We start from the raw sequence: 12,383 nt of genomic DNA, 5'->3' as shown, positions 1-12,383 counted from the left end.
TACCGCTGTTGGTTACAGGTTTAATTGTGACAACACAAGAAATCAAGTAAATCCAGTTATTCCATAGTTATTTGTGCAACATTCAGTGTTACCATTAGTCCAAAAAACATGTTCAGTTCAATTTCATAGTGTCACCTAAAGCAAGCTGCTAAATAGACTACAAAATATGTGATGTACAAATTCACACACACAAAAATATAATTCACCAAACACCAACTCCTCACTTTAATTTATTAATTACAAAAAGTTTGAATCTTTTTTTAAAAGCTCCAATCGTGTTTCTTTGCTTTTGGCAACAACCTAAAATCAACATCAGAGAAAATCAGTTCTAAAAACACTAATGTGGTTTCTGAAATTCACAAGCACCAAAAACAACAATCCTTACAGCCTCCGGCTGAATCTTTACTGATGTTTGACAAACTCTTCAGTGCACGCAGAGCCCATACCCTGACTTCAGATAAAAATGTGAGAACATGTTCCAGTTGCGCAAAACGTACAGTAGAACCGTGGAAATGCTTGGATAACGTGCACCAAACATGAACTTATTAGGACCCAAGATGCCTCCTAAAACCCCCCAAACAGGCACAATCAGATGTTAAAACCAAGAATTCCTCTATTAATTATCCAAAGACCAGCCTGAATATGACAATAAAAAGGTAAATGGTTGATGCTGATGAGAAAAGAACTGTACCCAAAAAAATAAATGTATGAAGAGAAGAACACATGCCATAAAGCTATTTCACATTACTGCCACCTTTGATTTGTTCAAACACTTCAATGCATTTAGGTTTTGAGCTGTTTTTCATCAAAATGTGCCAAAGAAAATGTACATGTTGAATCTTGAAAGCAGAATTTTAGAACACTGTTGCTCATTTGTAAATTCATTTCATTAATAAATCAAAAAGAGGCTCTTTTTGGACACGTTGCTTTATGATAAAATGCATAAACGCTGTTCCCACTGCTATATCAACTTAGAATGATGTGATGGCAGATAACACAGGCAACGGCTCTGTTTAAATACCTAAAGCTAACCAAATAAATCCACCATCAGGAGAATTTCTAAATTGTTTACAAACCGGGGGAAAAAAAGCTACTAAGCTAACAAGAATAACAGTCACACTTGCTGTGTTTGAGCCATGAAACTCATATTTAGCACATTAAGGTTCAGTTAGTGGCAATTTGGTACTTTTAAAAAATGAAGATATTATTTTACATTGGCTCAGAAGATTCAAGCAAATTCAAGCGCTGCATCACAACAACCAGCACTAGCACCCAGTGGACCCCAACTTCAGAACGCTCCTCTCTGCCATGCTTCTTTGTTTACAGCTCGTCCACAGTGACTGACGACGTTACGCTCTGGCGCCGGCACCAAAACAAGGCGCCGTTTCATATGAGGTGAATCGGTACCGAGTCGGAACTATGGAATTTGGTCGGTGCCTTAAAAAGTACTGAATTCGGTACCTATTCCTAATGTTGAGGTGCTTGTATTTTGTTGAACCTTTTGGGCCACCATACAAAGCTGCAACACAACAACAAAACACTGCATGAAGTTTACACTATAACAGAATTAATCCGAATACTTTAATTGCACCCAAAACTTAAGAAAATGAGAGACAACAGTGTTCGGGCTTGGTGAGTTTATAACTTTTGTGTCTTGTTGAACCTTTTGGGCCATTGTAGTGTTAGGCTGATGACTTGATCTAAATAATCCTAAGAATTGTTTGCATATTTACCTAAATTCAATTGAAAAGTCCAAATCCACCTCCAACAAACTAACGTCATAGTTTAGTTACATCAGAGCACTGTAACAGTGTTTCTGACCTTAAGAGCTTTCAGCAGTTAAAAGAGTAATACTGAACAGGTGAGAGGCTGATAACAGTGTATGCAGATCCTTTAATTACGGTATGGGACAATGTGAGGTAGAATACCACTCAAGCAAACACACCAACATTGTTGCCAGACATCAAACACAAAGTTGTAGAGGTTATTGTGAGTGCGAGAAACGATAAAACCTTCAAACTTCACCAAAATTGGTGTGGCCCGTCTCCTTGGCGTGTTCACGCGCCTCCTTTTGTCCCACCAGGCCAGTTTGACACACCATGCAGCGCAGTGCGAAGCGGTTAACATCTGTGAACTGGCGCTTGCGGCGAGCCTCATCTGCCAACTCTAGAGCCTGAGCCAAGATTATGTCATCTGTTGTGGAAAAGATAGTCTGAGGGGGGCTTTCAGAACCGGGCATCACTTTCTGCAGCGGGTCATAGTGGATGCCGTCGTAGATGAGCAAGACACGTTTGTGGTAGCCAGCATCCTCCCCAAATCTATCTACTCGAACTGTCTGAGTGTCCACCACACAGATCTCACACTGGTAAAACTTAGACAAAATAGACACCTCAATGGCTCCTCCCCAAGTGTCATCGCGTCTTATCCAGGTGCAGTAGTCCTCATTTGTTTTTCCCAGCACAGCCTCAGAATAAGCTGCAGGGTCACTTGACACTATCTGGGAAATAAGGCCACGCATCTCAGGGGCACAAGCGGGGTCGTACACACCTCCCTCCACAACATAATAAATACTGGTGAAGAGGCAGGAGTTGTCAGCTGGGACCACCCGACGTACCAGCACAGGTGAGGCTTCCAGGCGTGGTACTTTCACAACGAGATGATCCTGAGGTTTTGGCTTGTTTTGCTCTTCCTCAACAATGAGCGTGTCTCCTGTAGATAATGACACACAAAACTGTTTATTCTGGTCACGCTGTGGCACTATCACAGCCGCTTGTCTAAGAGGAAACAATGGCTTTATCTTTGACCAAGTGTAGGGATGGGTACCTTTGATATTTGAATCGATCCGGTACTAATTCCCGGTACCTACGAATCGATACCGGTACTTTTCGATACTTTTGAGTGTTTATTATTTTAATTCTTTTATAATTAAATATATATTTTTCTCAATATATAACCATATTTGATAAATATCACGATAAATAACATTGAACTGTTTGTATTTTAACATCGTCCTTGTAGTTTTATAAGCTGATAATTAAACTGAAGCAAACATCTTTACTGTGAACTAAATTTACTGCGTATCTTCAATCCTTTTGCAGTCTTTTTTCATTTGATTTTTCCTACTGGGAAGTTAGAATTTCCAAGGAGAAAGCGAACGCACCATTAGATGATAACAACGGTGGCAATGGAAGCTAACATATCAAGCTAACGTTATCTTTAACAGTTTATTTAACTGCTGGAGCAGATTAAAACGATGATGCCTCACACTTAGATCGTTGTCGCTGGTTTCATCTTCACCCAATCACTCGTCGCATTTAGCAAAGTGAAGCCAAACTTTAGAGCGCGTTCATGTTCTAGTCAGAAATTCGGAGTTCCGAGGAGAAAGCGAACGCACCATTAGCGAAACGGAAGCTAACATATCAAGGTAACGCTATCTTAAACATTTTATTTACCTACCGGAGCAGATTAAGATGAGGATGTCTCACTTAGATCGTTGTCTGTCGCTGGTTTCATCATCACCCAGTTACCCATCACATTTAGTGAAGTGGACCCAAGCTTTAGCGTGTGTTCTTTCTACCCATGCTGCTGTTTACAACTCGCTCGCAGGGACCGACGACATAACGCTCTTGCGCATGCGCAGCTGTCTTGGCAAGTTCTCGTTATGAAGGACGGGTACCGAAACGAGGCACCGTTTGAAACGACGTGAATCGGTGCTCGGTCGGTACTATGGAATTCGGTCGGTACCTTAAAAAGTACCAAATTCGGTACTCATCCCTACAAATACCTCCTTTTTATACAAGGAAAACAAACAAACATGTTTGTATTTAGCTACTTTGTGTGGAACAGACCTGATTTAATGGGGTAGTCCTTTAGGTGTGCATCTCCATTTCGAAGGTCAAGGCTGGATGGAGGATACCCAACCATTATTTTCTGCACATCACAGGCGATCCCTGTCAGCTCCTCCACTTTGGTCTTTAGCTCCTGAACGCAGGACTGATGAGTCAGACCCTGCATTATGTGGCTCCCATTTTTGGTCTTACAGCGAAGCCGCAACATTCTGCCAACAGAAACAAGTGGCATCAGATTTGTAACACATTAAATATTTTGTAATCAGCAAAGAATTCTGAAATGACACTTTTTGACAAAAGAATAATTAACGTTTATAAGAACTTGCTTGATTTGTAAAGGTACATGAAATACGAATGACATCCTGTGGTCAAATATGCATAGTGCAGTCCATGTATCAAAACAAATACTGTTGCCAGTCACGGATCAGTGCCAGAAGGGATGACGAGCGAAGACAAGTCAAACACAGGAAGTTGATGAGTAGATAAAAACATTTCTCTGCAATATCAAGCTGTTGGTCATTGGAAAAAAAAGTATCTTGAAACAAGTTTAGAGCAGGGGTGCTGATACCTGGTCATGGAGGGCCGGTATCCTGCATGTTTTAGTGGGTTCTCTGCTCCAACACACTTGATTCAGAAGTTGAATCACCTGTGCAGCAGCTCATCAGGCTCTGCAGATGCCTGTTAATCACCTGCTGATTGAAGTCAGGTGTGCTGAAGCAGTTACAACTAAAATATGATGGATACTGGCCCTCCAGGACCAGGATTAGGCACCCCTGGTTTAGAGCCAACTATTATTTTCAAATTCACTGTTAACACTGTTAGCCTCTAGCCTGATTAACCTAACATTTGAGTAAAACAAAAAGGATGCCGTGGCTTCTTAGGTTTACAAGAAAAAAACTTCTGGGCTGCTCCTTTTAATGGTTTCCATTTTTTTCAATACGCTGCTGCTTTTGCAGGTCATTGCCAAATTACAAATGCTGGCGTAGACTTGACAACCTTGTGGGCTCACATATGAGTGGGTCTGGAACCAGGAAGTAAATAGCCGGGATAGATTGTAAACAATGATTATGGGTGTTTCACAATATCAAGGAACCTTGCCTTGATGTCTTGGCCCCGCCCTGGTTGCCTAGGAGATACATCATCAGGAGCCGTCAAGACGTGTTCCAGTCGGTTCCAATGTTCATGTTCTACCAAGGCATGCGTTCTCCGTTTGTTAGCCGCTTACCTAGCTGAGCAAGGACACGCGGTATTTTCTAAAGGACGGCGGACCAGAAGCTGGCAGCTACTTCAGGGACAATTTTCAAGTTTAAAAGTAAGTCAACTAATTTAAAATGTTTTTAGATCCAAAGAAGTTATCTATTGTTGGCTAGTTGCTTAGTAGTTGCAGCTTTGGTGGCTAGTGGGTAGTAACTCACTTATATTTTTAATTTAATAAACATACACAATTTAAAAAGTAAAAAGGCTCATTATATATTTATGCTGAAACTAATACATATAAAATATGACGTTATCTCCCATGTCACGTGACATTACGTGACTGCTGTGGAAGCCGCGGTCACGTGATGCAAGTCTGTTCCATTTAATCATTTTCTTTGACCAAGGAAGGACAGTGTGCTTGTAAGCAAGGCACCTGGTCTCGCAAGACATCGCCTCGCAAGGCCAGGCACCTTGACATTGAGAAACACCCTACATCCCTGTGCAGCCTTTTTAAAAGGAGAAAAACCTGGCAGTCACCCACCCAGCTGAGAAGGAAATCTGTTTCAATATAACCTTCCTTCGACTGAGACAGTAGATTTGTTAGTGATCATGTCACTAAAGAGAGCCTAATTCACGCCCATTTACTTCCCGACCACGGGTCCCCGGAAGAACAAAAAAAAAAAAAAAAAGAATGCAAGTCAACGGGCCTAAAAACGCTATTTTCTAATTCCGCCTGTTGTGTTCTATGGATTTCACATATGACGTCCGTAAATTTTAAATAATCTTTCTGATACCAAAAAAGTGCTTATATTTGAATGGGGGAAAACACTATTTTAAGTTTGTGTGAAAATAAATCCAGGACTACATATGCGTTTTACGAAAGTGACATCATCAAACCAGACACGGAAAAAACAGATAGAAAATGGCTGTAAGTTCAGCGAACTTCCCACAGGAGGAAAGAACCACCATTAATCTGGTCATTTGGTGAGTAGCAGCTACACTAGAGGAGAGGAGATTATGTGGTGACGTCACTAATGTGACGTGCCCATTTCTAGTGTGTAGCCATGCTAATTACGAACTTTTGCAAGCTGATAAATCTTAAAGTACATGACTGACGTGGTCGAAACACCCATCATTTGTTTTAATTTAAATTGCAGTACAACATATGTGCGACCCAGGACCTAAGGCGAAGCAGATTAGAAAATAGCGTTTTTAGCCCCGTTGACTTGCATTCATCTTTTCCTTCTTCACCCATGAGCTGACTGGAAAGGGAGCAAACTTAAGCCTGATTCACGCTTAAGCAAAGGCACATTTGTGCGCACCCCCCGCTGCTGCAATGTCGAATCTCCTCTATTCATACTGGCCCGACCTGTTGCAAAGAAATTCTCCACCAGGACAGCAGGAGGCGCATTCCTAACTTATTGGCCTGAGTTTTGAAGAAATTCTCCGCCAAAACAACAGAGGGCGCGCTCCTTTGCAGGTGTGCATACTCTTGTAGTGACGTGTCTGCCCTACTACTATTTACTATTTGCGAAGTGAAAAGATGGACGACACAGACACAGAGCGAATTTTTATTGAGCAGGAGCTGCTTGAGCTAGAAGAACAACAACTATTATTAGAAAGAGCACAGCGAGAACGACGAAGGAAGAGGCGTAGGTGGAGTGTCTGTCCATTGAACATGGCAAGACCGAGTACGGGCGAATATGCCACTCTTGTTCGCCCTATAAGGGACGTTGATGATGAAATGCATTTCAGATTAGGGCTGCAACAACGAATCGATAAATTCGATGAAAATCGATTACTAAAAGCGTTGGCAACGAATTGCGTCATCGATTCGTTGTGTCGCACAACTCTTCCAAAAGCGCCCCCCCCCCCCCTTCCCGCCCGCCGTTGCGCGCAGACCAGAGCAAGTCAGATCAGCACGAGGGAGAGCCGCAGAGCAGCGCGAGGGAGAGCTGCAGAGCAGCGCGAGGGAGAGCCGGTAGCGGCAGATCAGCGCGAGGGAGAGCCGGCAGACTTGCGCTGCTGCGAACCGGTTCCGCATTGTTGCACAGCGATCCAGGCAGCTGCTTCCAGCGCACGGTCCATTCTCAAAGTGGCGCAACCAAAAAACTATAATTAGCACACGATCGTTCATGTCCGCACATGTTCTCTATTTTCTGTCTTATCTGTGCCTGAAGCTGGCTACTGCGGAGGTCATCACCTGTGCTGTGGTCGTGATGTCACCTCACGCAGCATCGAAAACGCGCTCTGCGCTTTTCGGTCAGGAGATCCCTTTGATCTGCTCAAAAGTAACTGATGAGGTGAAAAGGTAAGAATCCAGGCAACAGATTTTCTGGAGAATTAAGAGGAGATGCAGGAAGATGAGAGACAGACAGGACAGGAAAATATAGTTAAATAAAAACAAGAAAACAAAACAAAGTGTTGAAAAGTAAAACGTAGGTAGATTTATCTCCACTACACGTTTTTACCAGTAAAAAACAATAAGTTATACACATGTAATATTTATACATCTGATACAATTCAGATCACCTTCAAAACTCAGTCACACACCCAGGGCCGTTTCAAGACATTTTGGGGGCCAAGGCAAAATGCCCCCCCCCCCCAAATAACTGGGCTCCCCAGAAGCCTCTGTGTAATTCATGCCCTCTCCAGTAGTGTTAGTTATATGGTGTTTATAAAAGCCCCTCAGACATTACTGACATGTTCTAATATATCAGATGAAAAACTAAATTATCAGACATGCTGTCTCATCTGCTTCTTTTATAAACTTGCAAAAAGTAACAAAACCATTTGAAAGCCACTATTTGTGGATTCTCTGAAAGTTTCCATGGAGTGTGGGACAACTTATTTTTTCATTGATCCTATCGTCTAATCTCACAGCTGAAACAAGCATCCTTAATAATCTGTGCACAGGAAGCTTACCGATGCTGTAGTAAAACAAAAGGTATAATAATTTATTATTAATAAAACCTTGTTGCAGCACTAAAGCAGAAAAATTAGATTTTGCATTAAATATGCAAAATATTTACATATGAATTGTTTTAGAGCCCTTTTATTGGCAGAATCTGATATTAATTTAGTTCTTACAAAAAATGGGTCCCAACATGGTTTGTGTGGCGTTGCCATAGTGTGACGTCATAGGCACAGATCCCCTGTCCTCTTGTTTGGAAATGGAAATATGATCACCCTACATTAAACAAACTGTCCACCCGGGCTTTTGCGCTGCACAGAGACGCTTCGCTGCCTACGACTGAACGTCAGTTGAGAGTCAGTCTCATGCAGACTGACCAATGAAGAGAGGGCCTCAAGTTAAGACCCTCTCCTCATTGGTCAGTCCACACGAGGTGGGTCAAAGGTTACTCTGGGCGGGTTACGTGTTGTCAGGAATTCAAGTATTGAGTATATTTACTGCATATTACAGTAAAATATTCTGTATGTGACCACATTATGGTGATCCTTGGGTCGTGATGATGGAGCCCTTGAATATTGTTGCCCAGGGTACAACAAAGTGTTAATCTGGCCCTGGTTCCGCCGTCACATTCCCGCAGAAACTGGTTGATCACACCGGGGCCAGACTACTAGCATGTGGTTTTACAACCACAATGTCCTCAGAAGCAAAAATGCTTTTAAAAGGGAGGGAGGAGTCCTAACTGTTGCTGCAGGTGTGTTGTGTGAGAGTGCAGTTATATACTGGTTAATATATTTTTGGGTTCAGTTGCTTTCATGTGGCCTAATGTGAGTCTATTTGGGATCATTGGAATGATCAGCAGCATTTCTTGATGTGACTTTATGGCAGTTGCCCAAGGCATCATCGCAAGGAGGATGGCATTCATTTACTTTTGTTTTATTTGGTATTTTTTCAGTCATTTTTGGAAATAGTGATCAATTTTGATTAATTCACAGCCTATGTTTAATTACATTTAAAATAAATGTCAACAGATGAGATCAAACAAAACAGATGAGAATTGCCCTTAAGCTGTTTAACTTGGACCAAGCATTTTAGGTCACAGATAGATGTAGCTTAGGGTCTCTGTCTATACACCTTATAAGACAATTTAGGTGATGGCATGTTGTTTTTCTGCTATTGAACTGTTTTCTAATAATGTTGTGTTAAATAAAGTGAAGGAAGGAGAGAAATAACGTTTCCCTAGCAGTTTTTAAAAATTTCCCCATGTAATCCGATTAATCGATTAATCGTGTCGAGACACCATCCGATTAATCGATTATCCAAATAATCGTTTGGTGCAGCCCTATTTCAGATACTTTCGCATGACTGCCACCCGATACGATAAGCTGGTTTGTCGTTTGGCACCACTTCTACAGCACCAGGGAACAAATTCCATGCCAATTTATGCTGCACAGAGACTTGCCATTACCCTGCGGGTTTTCGCTTCTGGTGCGCCCCAACAGGCAGTCGGTGCGAGCTATAAAATGGGTTCCAGCACAGTTTCGGGGATTGTGACCGAGGTTTGCAAAGCGTCGTGGGCCGCACTGCCGCCTGAATTTCTCACCTGCCCCTCCACAAGCCAGTAGACTGCCATAGCAAAGGACTTTTGGCGACTGTGGAACTTTCCAAACTGTGGGTAGCCTCGATGAAAAGCATGTAAAACATTAAAGCACCACCGAATGCTGGGAGTGACTACTTCAACTACACGTCTTCAACGCGTCTCATCATGGCGATCCAACAGATCAGACATGCTGGAGCAGTGTCAGTATGAATCAGCCTTTAGGCTCCCTATAAAATCTTACTTATTGCACCTTTCTCAAGTAAAATCTAGTAATCTTGTTAATATAAATTATATGTTCTCAATATGATCACAGTAAAATCTGTATACATTTGCTTCAGTTAGTTACAATAGATACTTAAAAATGTGTTAATAAAAACACGCTTGCTAATATATAATTTAATTTAACCTATGAATAAAACCCATGCCACGTTTGTGTTCAATGCTTCGCTAATATCACGCACTAAATCTAGGTGAAGTTTTTCTATATTTCGAACGAACAGTGATTATTACTAAGAGTGATTTTCTCCTGTTGCTTGTGAGTCTCTGTTACGGTGGTGAATTGCCTTCCTCGTTGTTTTGTTACTGTTATTTTAATGCTCCCGGTATTGGACTTACCAAGAAAAGTGCTGACGACGAGGGGATTTTAATCCCAACAGCTGTATTGCTTTGTTTGTTTCTTTGTTCTAGTGGACACTGACGACTTCCATTCAATATTAGCAACAACAAGCTAACAAGCACATATAGCTAAAACCTCACCGTCTCACGTCAGTGGACACTACTTAATGGTGAGGAACTCACAACAGTCAACTGTCTGGTCAATTCGCTACAAACTGCTGTCCTTAAAACAGACGAGGGAGAAAAAGAAAACACTTGTCTACTTAAGTTACTAGAACTAACGTTAGCATGCTAATCTGGCAGTTAGCTTTGGTTAATTAACTATTGGACTCGGCATCATTTGAGTCTCTAAGAAATAAGTCAGTTTTAATTTTAACAATTTCACATAGAATATAATTTAAGAAGCAACAAAGTCAGTTACATTATATTCATACCTGTCGTTGTCTGCAGTCCTGCTAGCCCCAAACAATAAACCTCCAGCGACAGACCAATATCAATAGCCGTTAAAATTACGTCATGACGCTATACGCCGTAGAGTTGGGAGTACGGCAAGCCACTTTAACATTTAATAATCAACCGCATTTGGCAGCATGTGATTCCTCAAAAAAAAAGTATTTATCCTAGTAATAGTATTCTTATTATCCAAAACTGTCAACAAAGATACTAGCAGATCTGTTGTGTTGTCAGTAGAAATTATATTTAAGGAAGTCCACAATAGCAACTTCCCTATAGGAAAAATGTTTTAATTTTACCTGTTTACCATTTTACCTGAGGCATGGACTTATAGTAGAATTTCTACTATTAATGGCTGAAGTGTATATGTATCACCTAGTGAGAGTTTAGATCCGGCTATTCAAAATGTCCATTCCAGATAGGAAGAATGTTTTTGTGGATGAGAGGTGCCGAGCAGGGGTGGGCATACTAATTGCCCTAAATCTTGGTAGCTGTATGTTGGGGTTTACCCCAGTGAATGAGAGGGTAGCCTCCCTCCGTCTACGTGTGGAGGGACAGGTTCTGACTATGGTCTGTGCTTATGCACCAAACTACAGTTCAGAGTCAGACTACCCACCCTTTTTGGAGACCTTGGAGGGGGTGCTGGAAAGCGCTCCTTCCGGTGACTCTCTTGTTCTGCTGGGGGACTTTAACGCTCACGTGAGCAATGACAGTGAGACCTGGAGAGGTGTGGTTGGGAGGAACAGCCCCCCTGATCTGAATTCGAGTGGTGTTTTGTTATTGGATTTCTGTGCCAGTCATGGATTGTCCATGAGGAACATCATGTTCAGACATAAAGGTGTCCATATGTGCTCTTGGCACCAGGATACCTTAGGCCGCAGCTCGATGATCGACTTTGCTGTTGTTTCATCTGAACTGCGGCTGCATGTCTTGGACACTCGGGTGAAGAGAGGGGCGGAGCTGTCAACTGACCGCTACCTGGTGGTGAGTTGGCTCAGATGGTGGGGGAGAATGCCGGTCAGACTAGGCAGGCCCAAACGTATCGCGAGGGTCTGTTGGGAATGTCTGGCAGAGTCTCCTGTCAGAAGGAGCTTCAATTCCCACCTCCGACAGAACTTTCAAAATGTTCCGGGGGAGGCAGGGGACATTGAGTCTGAATGGACCCTGTTCCGTGCCTCCATTGTTGAGGCGGCCGACCAGAGATGTGGTCGCAGGATCGTCGGTGCCTGTTGTGGTGGCAACCCCCAAACCCGCTGGTGGACACTGGTGGTTAGGGATGCTGTCAAGCTGAAGAAAGAGTCCTATCAGGTCTTTTTGATCTGTGGGACTCCAGAGGCAGCTGACGGGTACCGGCAGTCCAAGTGAAACGCGGCTCGGGTGGTCGCCAAGGCAAAAACCCGGTCATGGGAGGAGTTCGGTGAGACCATGGAGCAAGACTTCCGTACGGCTTCGAGGAGATTCTGGTCCATCATCCGACGCCTCGGGGGGGGGTGGGGGTGGGGGTGGGGGTGGGGGGGGGGTACACTACCAACACTATCTATAGTGGGGACGGTGTGCTGCTGATCTCTATTCAGGATGTTGTGGATTGGTGGGCAGAATACTTCGAAGACCTCCTCAATCTCACCGACACATCTTCCAGTGAGGAAGCAGAGTCTGGGGACTTTGGGTTGGCCTCTCAAATCTCGTGTGCTGAGGTCACTGAGGTGGTTAAAAAGCTCCTCTGTGGCAAGGCTCCAGGGTGGATGAGATGCGCCCGGAG

At 42.9% G+C, this 12,383-nt stretch overlaps 1 protein-coding gene across 3 annotated transcripts; it reads right to left on the bottom strand.

Moving 5' to 3' along the window:
- On the bottom strand, positions 1–10,701 carry yod1 (YOD1 deubiquitinase). 3 transcript variants are annotated; one of them, XM_054731928.2, is made up of 4 exons: positions 10,606–10,685; positions 7,249–7,380; positions 3,849–4,057; positions 1–2,709 (listed from the first exon to the last, which is right to left on the bottom strand). In XM_054731928.2, exons 2-4 carry the CDS (start codon positions 7,281–7,283, stop codon positions 2,015–2,017), a joined length of 939 nt encoding a protein of 312 aa, XP_054587903.1. In that variant the 5' UTR covers positions 7,284–7,380; positions 10,606–10,685; the 3' UTR covers positions 1–2,014. The 3 variants fall into 3 exon arrangements, with proteins under 3 accessions (XP_054587903.1, XP_015814036.2, XP_070405602.1); XM_015958550.3 differs by lacking the exon at positions 7,249–7,380 and having other exon boundaries at positions 10,606–10,701; XM_070549501.1 differs by lacking the exon at positions 10,606–10,685 and having other exon boundaries at positions 7,249–8,362.
- Positions 10,702–12,383: the final 1,682 nt, after the last annotated feature.

This window comes from Nothobranchius furzeri, chromosome 3 (genome assembly GCF_043380555.1).
Source record: "Nothobranchius furzeri strain GRZ-AD chromosome 3, NfurGRZ-RIMD1, whole genome shotgun sequence".
In the NCBI taxonomy this organism is placed as follows: domain Eukaryota; kingdom Metazoa; phylum Chordata; class Actinopteri; order Cyprinodontiformes; family Nothobranchiidae; genus Nothobranchius; species Nothobranchius furzeri.
Note: the sequence above shows the minus strand (reverse complement) of the source record. Positions and strands in the feature narration are given on the sequence as shown.